The 15,102-nt window shown below is 46.8% G+C and overlaps 1 protein-coding gene across 1 annotated transcript in view; it reads right to left on the reverse strand.

Moving 5' to 3' along the window:
• shank1 (SH3 and multiple ankyrin repeat domains 1) overlaps positions 1 to 15,102 on the reverse strand; it is a 79,261-nt gene that overhangs the window by 42,025 nt on the left and 22,134 nt on the right. Inside the window, 1 exon segment of the mRNA XM_048244988.1 lies at positions 6,849 to 7,388. Within this exon segment, the coding sequence (XP_048100945.1) occupies positions 6,849 to 7,337 (489 nt within the window). The 5' untranslated portion in view covers positions 7,338 to 7,388.

The raw sequence follows: 15,102 nt of genomic DNA on the forward strand, positions 1-15,102 counted from the left end.
AGCACTATAGCATGAGCTGTGTGTGAAAGTGTGTGTGTGTGTGTGTGTAGAATGCGCTGTTCTGAGTGTGTTTCGTGTATACACCAGAGGAGTGTGACTGTGAGTGAGCTGGAGAGAGAGTGAGTAGGGAGGGGGAGCAAAAGGGGGAGATTAAAAGAGCGAACTAGTGGGCGTGTCAGAGATGATGTCAGTTTCAAATACAGGCAGTATTCCATACTCAGAAATGAATATAATTCTCTCTCTCTCTTTCACACACACACATACACACACACACACACACACACACACACAAGCATTGTATGAAGGGTTTATAAAAAACAACAAATCCATAATTAAACCACACTGTATATAACAAAATGATCCACGAGCGGCGCTGAACACATTCATATGTGAGGATAATTCATACCATTATTGTAATTATCATTTGTGAGATTATTAGCTCAAAACCACTCATCCATAATTGTTTTTAATAACTATAATTCAGTCAAAGTGCATCGTTCCACCGTGCCATGAAGGTAAACGTGCCTGAAACCAACCAACAGAGAAGACCAGAGACAGCTCTTTCTCAGCAGTGCCCTCATTTGAAGCAACTGACCTGGAGTCTGTGGTGGTATTTCACTTGTAATGACTCCAATAAGAACCGTGGTTCAGGGAGCCAATCCCAGATCAGCTACCGAGGGCAAACGGCTTCTGAGATTCAGCAGCCATTTTCAGACTTCATTTTCTGGGACTCTGTCGGTACATGGGAGCCTTTGAAGTGCTGCAGATACGGCCTGGAACATAGTTTAATCCACGGTCCCATTTAAGTCAGATAATTGATTATCCTTACAGAAATAAAGGCTCCCACAACTCGCCTGATTGGATTCACCGTTCTCTCTCGCTCCGCCTCCAGCCTGTTCAGGATTAGGATGGAAATGTGCCACTGTGTGGTCATTCAGCAAATGTGGATGGATTTTTGTGTGAACACATTTTTGTTAATTTTTTTATTTTTAATTTATTTATTTTCTTTCTGGCTTAAATTCTCCATCTGCGAGTAATTGATGAACAACAGTGGCCGCTCCAGGACATAATCTGCAGTTGCCTAATGGTGGTGGGTGGAAAATATCCCATCATCTTCTCACGCCAGGGGTGAGCCCCGGCTTGTTACGCACTCGAGCCACTTGGGGCAGAGACGCTACAAGATGTGGCGGAGAAGGAGCAAAGTCAGCAGATACTCCTTGTTCCCTGCACCCCTGCAGGGGGGGGGGGGGGGCGTTAGCGTGGGCACACCCTCAGTGAGCACTACTTACCCAAACGTGGTGCCTCTGGAGCGAGTTGCCGCCTGTTCGCGCTCCTCCGGCAGAGTAAAGAGACGCAGAGGACGTCTTCGACAGCAACGCTAGAGACTCTCTTACTCATCTTACCCCGCAACAGCAGTCCCACAATGAAATGCATGTCACATTTTTATCTCTCCCCCTCTGTCCTGTGCCTCTCTTCTGCTCTCTGTCTCTTTATCTCTCTTTCACTCCCTTTTTGCTTTCTTTCTCCCTCAAAAGATCCAATGCCTGTCCCAGAGCTTAAGAGCTTCATTGATAAAAAGGAAACATCCGCAAGCAAAAGCTGTTTGTCTCACTTTTTTTTTTGTTATCATACCTCAATTACATCCCCCCATTCCCACTCTTCTCTTCCTCCCTCCCCTCACTCTCTCTCTCTCTCTCTCTCTCTCTCTCTCTCTCTCTCTCTCATCTACCATTTCCCCCTAAACACGCCGTTATTATTATTCCTGTTTGTCTGTCTGTCTCCGGCTCCTTCCCTACAGCACCTCTATCTCTTTGTATTTGCATCCTTTATTTCTGCTCCAGATTGTGTGAGTTTTACATAGTACCATATTTCTCTCTCTCACACGCACACATCTGCACACACACACACACACACACACACACACACACACACACACACACACACACACACACACACATACACGCATTTGCTCTCACTCTTTCCCTCTGGTCCTTTTCTGCAGAGCAAGTGCAGGGGGATTAGAAGCTTTTAATGAGATCTGTGGGGAAATAACCTCCCCCTTCTCTCTCTCTCCATCATTCCCTCTCTCTCTGTTCCCACCCTCCTCTCTACACCGACCCTGCGCCCCCATCCGACCTTGTCACCCCACCCATTTCCCCATTTCCTCTGCCACTCTCTTCCAATGCACATCCTCTTTATCCAACCACACACACCCTCTCTCTCTCTCCCTCTCTCTCTCCCTCCCTCTCTCTCTCTCTCTCTCCCTCCCTCCCTCTCTCTCTCTCTCTCCCTCCCTCTCTCCCTCCCCCTGTGCTCCCTCCCCCTGTCCTCCTTCATCTCTGCACCCCTCTTATCTTCCTCTCACCCTTATCTGCTGTGTTGAGGCTTACTGTCATTTTGACCACTGGAGCTTTACAAGACACAGTTGTTACTGTTACGGTACACAGTATTTGTGTGTGTGTGTGTGTGTGTGTGTGTGTGTGTGTGTGTGTGTGTGTGTGTGTGTGTGTGTGTGTGTGTGTGTGTGTGTGTGTGTGTGCATGTGTGTGCGTGTTTGTGTTTGTGCTTGTGCTTGTGCATGAGTGTAGTTGAGCATGTTTGGGGTTGTTTAAGTGTGAGTGTGAAGTCAATGGGTCATGAGTCATGAGTTAATAGAGAGGGAAAGAGAGTGACAGAAATGGATAGAGATAGAGAGATAGAGAGGAATAGAGAGAAAGCATGCGTATGAGGTACACTATAGGTGTGAGTAAATGGAATACTGTATGTTGCATACAGGTGAGTGCAGGTTAGATTGTGTGTGTGTCTACTGTATGTGTTTGTATGTGTGTGTATGTGTGTGTGTGTGTGTTTGGGTGTTTGGGTGTGTGTGTCTGTGTGTTTAAGAGGGGTGGGTCTCCCTGTCTGGGGGACTGTATGTGTTTGTATGTGTGTGTATGTGTGTGTGTGTGTGTTTGGGTGTTTGGGTGTGTGTGTCTGTGTGTTTAAGAGGGGTGGGTCTCCCTGTGCCCTGGGGGACTCTTTCCCAGCAGTACTGTTTGCGTGCCACGCCAGCCTCTCCCTGATCTCATTAAAACACAATTAACTAGCAATTAGGGTTTATTGAGGCCGAATTAGCCGGCATGTAGAACAGGCCTAATGTACTGGGATTACCCAGACACATTACTCAACACAGGAGAGCAGGGGACAGAGGAGCAATGGATAAAAACAGCAGGAACAGGGAGCACTAGAGAGGGCAGACACAAGCAGGAAGGAAGGACGGATGGCGGATGGCTCCATCCTCCTCTCAATCTCATCCTCATCTCATCCTTCCCTCACTCTCGTGCTAGTGACATTCTGTCCATCTCTGCTTCAAGCACACTTGATGGAAGTCTGTGTGGTCCTAATTCCTCTGACTGGCTGTAACATACACGGTGGGGAGACATACAGAGTGAAGGGGTCTCCAGTAGCAGGACTGAGAACCTCTGGTCTATACCAAATAGTAAGGGTAGACACACCAACCCAAAACATACCAGAGGAGGGGGATGTTTCACATTGATCCAGTCCAGCTTTAGCTGTTACATGGGGTATAACACTCAGGGTAGGGGCCAGTGTGTGTGTGTGTGTGTGTGTGTGTGTAGAATATCTAAATATTATCTCTATATTCCAAATATTAAACTCTCCACCCTACAACTGGTGAAGGGAACTGAGTAAAGAGGGAGTTTTTGCTGGTTAGTGGTGATGCGCTTGGAGAGTGTTTGAGAGTTGCATGTGTTAGCATTGTATGTCTGTGTATGTAAGTTTGTTTATGTGGGCCAGTGTGCGTGTGTGTGGGGGGCTCGCGTGAGTAGCGCCTCCATTTTGTGTGTGTGTGAACTCCTATGTGCTCCACATCTCCCCACACACACCACTGAAAATTTTATAGCAGCTTGTTGGATTAAATAGGTGGCCATGAATAATTGATTCAGACATGGACACACAAAAACGTGCCCATCACCACACACACACACACACACACACACACAAACTCTCACAAATGTCTGCACACCCATGAATGCACACACACACACACACACACACACACACACACACACACACACATATCAATAATAAATCACTCAGTTGGAGACAGGAACAGTGAATAGCTGGCAGATTTATGCAGCTCATTGGCTTCTGTGGTCGGACAAACAAAAGCACGTTTGCACACACACAAAGGCACCAAACAGCCGACCTAAACAGGAAGAATAAATAGAAACACACACACACACACACTCCCTCACACAAACACAGTCATACACACACACACACTGCATAAAAAGGCAGGCCTCAGGCAATTCACCATCCCACTTAATTTAATTATCCGCACAATGAAGCTCTTGATGATAAATGAAGTCCTTAACGCTCTGCCTAACATTTAAGACCTCAGGACAGGCGAAGGGAGGCAGAGATGAAACGTCCTCCTCACCAACCCAAGGCACCTGAGAGGTCTATACGTGTCAGTGCCTCTGGAGGCAGTGTGCTAGGTAAGGGCGACACCGGTGGACAACACAGCCGCTGATGAGGAAACACTTGACAGTGCCCTCTGGCCAACGGCCCAATCTCTGATATGTCATGTGGCATCGACAAAATTGCATGCCACGTGGAGATGAGAAAGCTCTGTGCTCTGAGCCTGACTCCACACGCGGTCTATCATTTACTCCGATTCAGACTTCTCCAAGGTCCTCTGAAGGTTTTTAAAAAGTTCGCCTCCCTCTCTTTTTCTCTCTGGCAGCTTATGGTAGGTCACCTTGACAAATGCAGATGCAAAAATCTTTTTCACGCTGTCTGAAACTGCTGCTCCTGGGCTGTCAGCCCTTTGCATTTCTGCTGTATTTGCAACGAAGAGGGAGATATATGTGTCTTTCTTGCAAGAAACAAGAGTGCACCTTCTGACTGACTGTCTGTCTTGCCTTGACTTTGTGTGTCTGTTTGACAAAGAGAAAGTTTGTGATTGCATGTAAGTGAGATTCTGTTTGTGTGTGGTGTGTGTGTAATACAGAGTTCTGTATATATGGTATATATGGTGTGCCTCTATGGGTGTGAGTATGAATGTGTGTGTGTGTATATGCGTTAGACGTTTTTTTCTTGACTTGAGGGGATTCTGCCGAGCCCTGCAGATCTGCATGGGAAAGGCGGCTACAGAAGGGAGTTGCTCTCTCTCTCTCCCTCTCTCTCTCCCTCTCTCTCTTTCCCCTCTCTCTCTCTCTCTCTCTCTCTCTCAGGCCCAGTTGGGAGTTCTGCCTTTGATTTCAATGCAGCCGTTCGGGCCGAGGAATCTTCAAAGCCCAATCCACACAACTCTCCGACTCTCGCACAACCTCTCCCCTCCTCATCGTGCGAGGAGAAATGGTCTCGTCTCGAGGTCGACACAATCAGTCTTTATTCCGATAAAAGCAGTAATGACGCATGCAAGAAATATTATGAAGTCGCACAGAGCTACATTTTTTATGCCATATTAATAAATGGCCCTCTTGATGCAAATGGAAAATTCTGGAGATCTGCACCTCTGCGCTAATGAAATTTCAATGCACAATTGTCTGAGACAGTTCTTGATTGCCCACTCCTGGTCCAATTCTGTAATTAATAAATCAGCCATCCTGTGTCTCTGTCACAAGGAGGCCCTTGTGTGGACTGGGGATTTTCCCATTTCCTCAGGCCCTAATCCTAGCTCACTATCGGGGGAAGAATCGTGTTTAATTACTTACACCCTCAACGCATCAGTCACAAAGAGTCTACTGGCCCCAGCTCCATAACTTGAGAAAGTGACATAGCACTTCCTCCCTAAACCCCACCCCCAAAACACACACACACACACACACACACACACACACACAAAAACATCATACATCACTTTCTCAAAAGCCCATAAGGGAGAACAGGATCCCTAGATGGAATGGCTCTGCTGGGATTGACCCTCTCTCTCTCTCTCTCTCCCCAGAGATTGCAAAGTGTCAATCACTCAACTCAAGCCATGCTGTGTTCTGAGCCATGCTCACAGCGTGATGAAGCACTGATGCAAGTGAAGCCGCTTCAAACTTCGCCTTCTGGCAGTTCAAAAGAACAGCAGGGACTTTGGACTGCGATTAGGGAGAAAGCCCATCCAAACAGACACGGGGTAGAGCGATCGGCCAGCCAATTCCATCCAATTTAAACTCGCTTTAATGGAACTGAATGGAATTAGATAAGATTGACTGATCAGCTCTAATGCGCTTCATGTGATGACACTTAAGATACTGGATACTAGCCTGATTGCAGACCTTCGATATTAGGTAGAGATGAAAATTGTGTGTATGTGTGTGTGTGTGAGAGAGAGTGTCTGTGTAAAAATGGGATCATGCATAGGCTGTGCATTTGGTATAAGTATATACAATCTTTTGATCCCGTGAGGGAAATTTGGTCTCTGCATTTATACCAATCCGTGAATTAGTGAAACACACTCAGCACACAGTGAACACACAGTGAGGTGACGCACACACTAATCCCAACACAGTGAGCTGCCGGCGCTCGGGGAGAAGTGAGGGGTTAGATGCCTTGCTCAAGGGCACTTCAGCCTTTCCTACTGGTCGGGGTTCGAATCGGCAATCGGCAGACTTACTTACTTCCTTACTGCTACTAGATGACTAAATAAGTATTTATTTGTTTATATTTAAGTAGTGTGTGAGTAGGTGTGTGAGTTTGGGTGAGAGTGTTCATGTGTGAAATAGAGAGAGTGTGCGGTATGTGTGTGTGTGTGTGTGTGTGTGTGTGTGTGTGAGTGTATGCGTGTGTGTGTGTGTGTGTGTGTGTGTGTGTGTTTGTGTGTGTACACAAGTACGTGTGTGTGTGTGACTGACCGTCTGTTTAATGTCAGGGATGCCTATGCGAAACACCATCATGCTGATGTGCGCGTCATCAGCAGAGGGCGCTGTGGAGGAGCTTCGCTCCCGGAGCCGCCTCTGCTGCTGCTGCTGCTGCTGATTGGCTGTCTGTTGGTGGGGGGGTCCTGGGTTGGACGAATAAGGGTTAGCGGCGTGCCCGGAGTTCCCGGGCCGCAGCTGTCTGTCTCCTGTCACTCGTCCAGCCATGTTGCCGATTTGCCTGTGCCCCTCTTCCCTGCCTCCATGATATTGGCTACTGCCACGTCGGATGGAAACTGCCACTTCCTCTTCCTCGTCCTCCTCCTCTCCGTCCAGCTCTCCGTTCTCCTCTCCATCCTCGTCCTCCTCCTCCTCCTCCTCCTCCTCCTCTTCCTCGTCCTCCGCCCCTGGATAAAGGTGTTGATTGTTACCCAGCATCCTTTGCTGCTCCTCGTCACTGGAGAGGGGACTAAGCGGCATTGTCATGGCGACAGGGAGGGTGGCACCAGCGGCAATGGCATCATCCCCAGAGACTCACTGAAAAAGACAATAAAAGACAGAGAGAGAGAGTAGAAAAGTATTAGACTCTGAGGTTGAATGAAAAATCAACAGTGAGAGACTTGGGGCTAAAGGGAGGGAGCATGGCAGAAATGCTTGATAACTTCAACAAACTCAGAGAAGATTAAAAAAAAAAGAGACAGAGAAGGAAAAAAAATGCTGACCCACTTCACAGCTTTGCACCCGCCTTCACAACCAGCACTACCACAGTTGGAGACCACCGGTGTGGTTGCCATGGTAACAGACACACTCCTATCGGCCCTGCTCTCTCTCTCTCTCTCTCCGTAACAGCATGGGGCCTGCGCTCATTCACACACTGGTGTTGCGGATGCTGATGCGGATGCGTCCCAGACCACCTGAACGAGCTCCTCAAGCGGCACCACTGAGACCGCCGGCAAAGACTCAGCAAATAGACAGAAATAAATTCCATCCTCCTCTCTCTCATCCACTGATGTAGTTTACACATTCAGTGGACTGTATTCAATATCTTGAGAATATAATCTCGTTCATCATCACCGATGCCCACAAAAACAACAATTTACATATTATTATATATACAAAACACAAGTCAGCACATTTAGCTGCTCAACAGTGCAGATATTTTGCATTAGTTTAAAACCATAGACTGTATATATAGAACTATATATACAGTCTATGTTTAAAACAAAGTAGGCTATGGTGCTACTACAACCCAATCTATATATCTACACTTTAAAGTGTTCTATATAATTCACACAAAACTATAGAGTTCAAATAAAGAGAGGGTCTTCTTTGGTGAATGTGCTTTTTGAACAAACTAGGTCAGACTATAAAATTTATGATCCAAGTGACAGGTTATAACAACTTCATTTCAGACCCAATCCACCCTCTGGATTGTGAAGAACACAGTTATGGCTGAGACTACTAAAGACAGTGTGCTGTAGCCTACATATACTGTTAGAGTGAGTGTGTACCATATCAACATGTCAAGAGATGAGAGTTAAGATGAGTTTGTGTACTGCTAAAGTATTCAAGGTGTTTACTACAACTCTTTGATGAAACTATTAGGAGCAGCTTGTTGAGTCATAGGACAATTGTGTTGTTTCATTAACAACACCATGCAACTCTGTGTTCTCTGCAAGACACCTATCTTAGAAACTGATTTAACACTTTTGTATTCAGTGGCTTGGTTTGCTACTGAATACGTTTTTGAGAATTGAAACAATAGATCATTGCTCCACACTGGATATAGAGCAAGAAAGAACACTCATTGGTATTGATTTAACACAGAGCTACTTCAGTACAAATTCCAAAAAGTTAACCTTCTCGCTTTATTGCATCTCTCCTGCCTCTGGAACATGAAAACAATCGTCTTGGGAGCAATGAGACATTCTGTGCAGAGCTGATAGCAAGGGGCTGAAAATTGCTCAAATATTTTGTGATCCACCCACCATGTTTATTTCTGTGCCTCTGCATATCATTTAAATAATCCAGATCAGTGGTGGTCAGGACTCTACACTGAGATTTTGGTCTGTGTTAACCCAGAAGCCCACAATACTCAGTGGTAACATCAAGATCAATATCCATAACTTAGGGTTAATCATTTATTTTAAGACGTAATTTTCAAAGAAGACTCTAGGTTCTTATAGGCGTATGCATTGTAGTGTGTCGTTTGGCTTCAGTCATTTGGATGTGTGTATTGGAAAGGGTCACTGTTGACCGGCAAACTGAGACCCCCAGGGTGTGGAAGAGAAAAATTCACACCAAATGAACACCACTTATCAGGGAAAGTAATTACAACACAGATATGGGAGGGGAGTAGCTCTGGGTCAGCTGATCGAATCATCAGACCCCCCACACACACACCCCCCGTCCTTGCACAGAGGCAGAAGTGTTTCACAACCCAGTTCCTGGCCCTGTCCTGTCCCCTACTGTACATCCACAGCAAATATGAGGTAATCAGAGTCGCAACAGCAGAGAAAGAAAATAGAAGCACCACCACGACACAGAGGTCACGGCACAACAACGAACGCCACCATTGTAATCATGCCGGCGCACTAGATGTGGCAACAACAATGAACACTCTGTATCGGAAAACACCTCCAATAACGAACAGGCAGTGGAGGACACCTGGGAGCACTTCATCCTTTAGTGGAGCATTTTAAAGTGCGCCCAGAGGCTGTCATCCTAAATGTATACATCTATACATTTAGCAGTATATACTGCACTCTGTGAGATATTAACCAAGCCTGTCTGATGCAGTAGATGTGGGCTACTATATAAAAGCGCTAGTGTTTCAGCTGAGTGCCATGAATGCCACATAAGAGGTTGCAGGTCACACACTAGCAGGTCACTTAATAGTAACTCTGTGGGAAACCCATTAACACTGACATTGCGTGTGAAGTAGCAGTTACAGTATAATGCAACAAAAAGATATTCTTCACAGATGCCTGAGTGGTCATGGGGTGTATTTACTGTAAATGCACAACTAAACATTTAATGATACACATGCAGTAAAAGGGTGGACTGAGTGAATAGTACAAGAAATGGGCGTGGAACAAGATGACCAATCATAGATAAAACCTGACATCTAACATGAGGACTGAACAACAACAGCGACAGTAGAGATGATCGGAGTACTAGACACCATGCTGTTACAGCATTGAACATCCGACATCTGAGGTAACCACAGCAACCAACGCCCCTATAATGGAAGGGACTACAGCCCCGAATGGCCAAAAATGAGGCTAACCAACTTTGCAGCGGCGTGTAATTGGCGTGACAGCATACATGAGAAGCCAGTAAGCTAGAGAAGACGGCTGGAGCTGAGCTTTTAGTGGTGGCTTCTTGTCATAGAGGCAACCTTAATGAAGTGGTTGCGTGTGTGTGTGTGTGTGTGTGTGTGTGTGTGCCACACTACGCCGCTCCACCACTGCTCTCAGTTCTTAATCTCCTGCCACCTATTTATTAACTCATTTCGACCCCCTCCCTCCTCCTCCTCACAGTCAATATCCTGGCCCGCACTGCGTTGGAGACCCTGATGCCTCTTATACTTAGACAGCGACTATGCATATCAGGCCACGTGTGTGTGTGTGTGTGTGTGTGTGTGTGTGTGTGTGTGTGTGTGTGTGTGTGTGTGTGTGTGTGTTGGGGTGTTGAGTCTGTCGGTGACAAAAAAAAGTGTGTGTTCAGGGGGAAGGACACTGGGGAGAAAGGGCTGACAGAAAGGGAAGATGTGTTTGGCATATGTTGACAAGAGTGACCCTGAAAGACAGTGAGTGGCAGAGAAAAAGAAAGCCTGTCAAAACTGACAATGAGGAGAAAGGAAGGAAGGAAGGAAAGAAGGAAAGGGAAAAGAAACGGAGAGACAGAGAGAGATAAATAGAGAGCGAGAAAGAGACAGAAAGAGATAAATAGAGAGCGAGAAAGAGACAGAGAGAGATAAATAGAGAGCGAGAAAGAGACAGCAGTCTAGCGGAAGTGGAAATCGTGGTTTGGGGAGAACAAACTTAATCACCCTGATGCCCAATTGTAACACACAAAGAAATCATTTTACAGCCTTATCATTTTGTGTAATGCATCAAATAACACAGAAAAGACCATGAGAACCAATTTGTTATATAGTAAGACACCCCTCTAGTTCAAGAGGTCTGCATTAGTAGCCTCTAATACCAGATGCCGATTCACAACAACCCCTGACCATGCACCTGAAACACCACCCCTCATTAGCCCAAAACACAGGATCATGTGTGTGTCTGAGTGAGGGTTGTAGTGAGGCTTTCATCGCACACACCTTAATTAGAATCAAGTACATGATCTTGCCCGGGTAGGGAGCTGCGTGCTCATAGGTCACGACTGACAGAAAAAGAAATGCCACCTGGCCTAATTAAGGCTGATGGGCTTCATTGGCGAGAGTGAGAGAGAGGGGAGAGAGGTTATTTGAGAGAGTGTCCGTTCGCCACATTTACAACTCAGATCACCGCTCTCGGCTCCACACTGAGGGCGAGGCGTCAGGTCCTTAAGAAGGCAAGCTGTCAAGGCCACGCACTAGCGTTCAGTCACGCTTGGCTGGGTCCATTGTTGACATAGAGGTGAGCCCATGGAGAGTGTAAAGACCACTCATGATGACGTCAGACTTGGGGAGAGGCGCCGGCCAGATGGAAGGAACTGTCTGTGTATGGAAGCGTGTTTGCAAATGGATTTGGTTGGTGGTTGGCAGGTGTCACGCAGTGAGACCAAGGCCCGCAGCTGTGCGATCAACAGCTCAGCCACAGTTTTAGAATCCTACTGAAACGCCCCCCCCAATCCCATATCCCTCCCCTACAAAAACCCACCTGCTTCCGGCTGTCTCACCCCACACATTACTTATCACGCGTCGGCCTGCATATTTTAACAGAGCATTAAAATTTAATTGCCGCTCTGCTACCCTGTGTTAAAACACAAACCCACACACATGACAGGATCCGGGGATAAAAAATTAATTTGGCCAGAGTTCTGTACCAACAACTCCATCCAAATAATACAAACAGACAGAGCCAGAGAGAGAGAGAGAGAGATGGCCTGACAGGAGGGCAGACAGGCGCAGAGGTGGATAAGGTGGCAGAGGGCATTGTGGTCAGCAGCCCATCAGAAAGGCCCACTAATTAGGGGAAGCGGGTGGCTAAAAGTGAGCGTGAACGAGAGAGGAGAGGAGTCTGTGCTTTTGCATACTGCTGAGTAATCACTGGAGATATGGAGGGGATGGGGAAAGCAGGGGAGACCAGGCGGGCTGCAGCAGGAACAGCAGGAAGGAGATAGAAAAAAGGGGATTGTCTGTAGGGATATGAGAGAGAGAGAGACAGAGAGAGAGAGAGAGAAAATGTATGTGCAATAAAACAAAAAGGAGATAGAGTGTGACGACAGAAATGAGAGAAATAAATGGATAGAGGGCATGTTAGAGAGAGAAAAAAAGTCAGAGTGAGAGGGAGAGTGTGCAAGAGAGCCAGGGGGAGGAAGAAAGAGAGAAGAGAAGGAGAGAAAAATGGGTAAAGGGCTGGTGAGAGAGAAGATAAAAAGAGAAAGAAATAAGAGAGAGAAAGAGAAATGGGGAGAGAGACAATAAAAATGCAAGGGAACGAGGGAGAGAAAAGTAAATCAGATATAAAGATACTGAAGGATTAGCTTCAGTGGGATTTAGAAGAGAGAGAGAGAGAGAGAGAGAGAGAGAGAGAGAGAGAGAGAGAGAGAGAGAGAGAGGAGCCAGCAGTGGGAGGGAGATCTATCTCAATGGAACAGGCGATAGGCAAACGACAAGAACAAGGGTGAGCTGATTAGAGAGATGGAACAAGGAACAGCGGGAGGAAGGAGAGAGGAAGGAGTTTTGGGCTGGGGGGGGTGGCATGAGAGAAAAACCTCAAGGCAGACAGACGTGCAGGAAAGACAGAAAAGGTGACAGAACAATTGTGAGAGGATGGAAATGTGTGAGAGAAATCATGAGAGCAGAACGATACAGGGGACAAGGTAAGGCTCATCGAAAACGCAGCGAGAAAGACATCACTTAAAGCCCTGTCCAGGGAAAGAAAATGACAAATGAGTTGATGATTTACTGGCGTAAAGAGCGAGCACGATAATCTTAATTAAAAAAGCAGCCATGCTAGAGGAAGACAATAGGCCTCCTTGGGCCAAACGATGGCCAGAAAGATTGAAAATGATAGAAATCTTTGCCAGGTCTGCCATTCCTGCTCTGTGCCACCGCCTCTCTTTTTATCCTTTTAGAAATCTGTGTGTCCTTCTCTCCTCAGCACACACAGACACTCGAGGAGAGGAGGGTCGTTAAGCACACTGGAGGGAAGTAGGGGGAGGTTGGAGCCTTCTAAACCAACATCCTGTCTCCTCCATCTTGCTTTGGGCAAAAGACGAAGGTTAATGGTTAACAGAATTTAAAGTGCCTGTCCTCGATAAAACATTGTGTCCTTGATATTGGCTTTGTAGTATGAAAATATTTAATAGTATTTAATATAATGGGTTGGAATTACACTGTACCCATGTGCTCGGCTCCCTGGCTGTTCATCACCATCTTTTTTTCTTTTTGTCGAGATGCTATAAAAGCTCTTTCAGGCATGATAGTATAAAGGTTGTATAAAGAATAAAGGCTGTGGTATTAAGACAGAAAAGCGTGTTGAAGGTGTTTCTCATATTCAGGCCTTGCTTGCTTGTCGTTCTTCGCTGTCCGCTGCCTGGACAGACTGTCCAGTGCTGTGCAGAGGTTCCGCACAGGTCAGCACCTGTCCACCACCACCCGCCAGCAGCTGAATGCCAATCACTCTGGCTGGGGCTCTCCGACGATCACATGTACAGTGGCCTGTATGTGGCTTCACACCACGATCTTATGCTTACAACCCTGTTAACACAATGGCATACACACACATCCATGCTCCTTTTCCTCCCTCTCTCTCTCTCTCTCTCTCTCTCACTTATGTAGGACGGAGGGTGTATATAGATAGATATTTCCAGTGTCTCAGTCCCCAGGACGATTTACTGGGAAACTTCCAAGGAACAGACCGTCCCACTTTTGCACCACTAAACTGGAGCGGCCAATTTCTCTCTCTCTCTCTCTTTCTCTCTCATTACACATGGTCCTACATAGTGACAGAGGCTGGGTGTGTTGGCCCTACAGGTAGTATATGGCACGTTCATGTTTGTGTGGCACTGTGTGTGTGGGCGTGTGTGTGTATGTGCGTGTATGTGTGTGTGTGTGTGTGTGTGTGTGTGTGTCTGTCTGTGCGTGTGTCACCTTCACCTCTGCCCTTCTCACTTCCTTGTTCCAGAGCCTTTTCTATCAAACCATATTTCTCAGGCACTCAAAACCCCCCAATCCCAATGCATCCATCTTGACTCTGCATGTGGGAAAAACAGACCCCAAAGGCTGGGATTGGGGTGGGCGGGTGTGGAGGGGGCAGGTGTGGAGGGGACAATCAAAATACAAGAATCCATGTAACTGCACCTCAACATGTGAGCAGACAGAAGCTCTCCGCACACCGCACACCCACAGGGCTTCCTGCGACTCCCATCATCCGAGCAAGCATACCCAGCAGGGAGCTGACCCAGCAGGGAGCTGACCCGAGGTGGCGCTAACTGGGACACTGACAAACCCTGAGCTGAGAGACAGTGAGCTCAGCTCGCATCTCAAGCTCTCTTCGCCATGAGGACTAGAGACTACATAGACAAAGATGCATATGAGCTAATGGACTTGGTGCCGTCGGTCTCCCTTTGAATGGCTAAACACGAGGATGTAATAACGTCCACTGTGCGTTGCCTTATTCAATTTCCAGCCAACCGTTTGTGTTGTGTCTGTGTCTGTCTGTGTGCTCAAAGGGCTGTCCATGAAAGAGCCTTTCGAAAAAAGTGCAGGGAATAAAGGGTCCCGCCTGGGCGGACTCCACTGCTGTGATTCTTTGTGGCCGAGCAAAATGGTGGGGACCGTCAGGGTCTGGCAGCGGAGTCTTGCAGTTTAGTGTGCCTGCGGAAAATGCCAGAAATCCAGACCCAAGAGAACGGGAGGGTTGCCGAGTGCAAGGAATAAATCCATGACGCTACGGCTGTTGACAAAAAACAAGAGCAAATGATTTGGCTGTGATAAGAAGCCATTGTGGCGCATACATCTGAGGAAATTCAAAATGATTTTTTTTTTTTGTCATTTGTTTGCTTGTTCCCCTAATCTACACTGATTCTTTTA

The sequence above is a fragment of the Alosa alosa genome, chromosome 6 (genome assembly GCF_017589495.1).
Source record: "Alosa alosa isolate M-15738 ecotype Scorff River chromosome 6, AALO_Geno_1.1, whole genome shotgun sequence".
Classification (NCBI taxonomy): Eukaryota; Metazoa; Chordata; class Actinopteri; order Clupeiformes; family Clupeidae; genus Alosa; species Alosa alosa.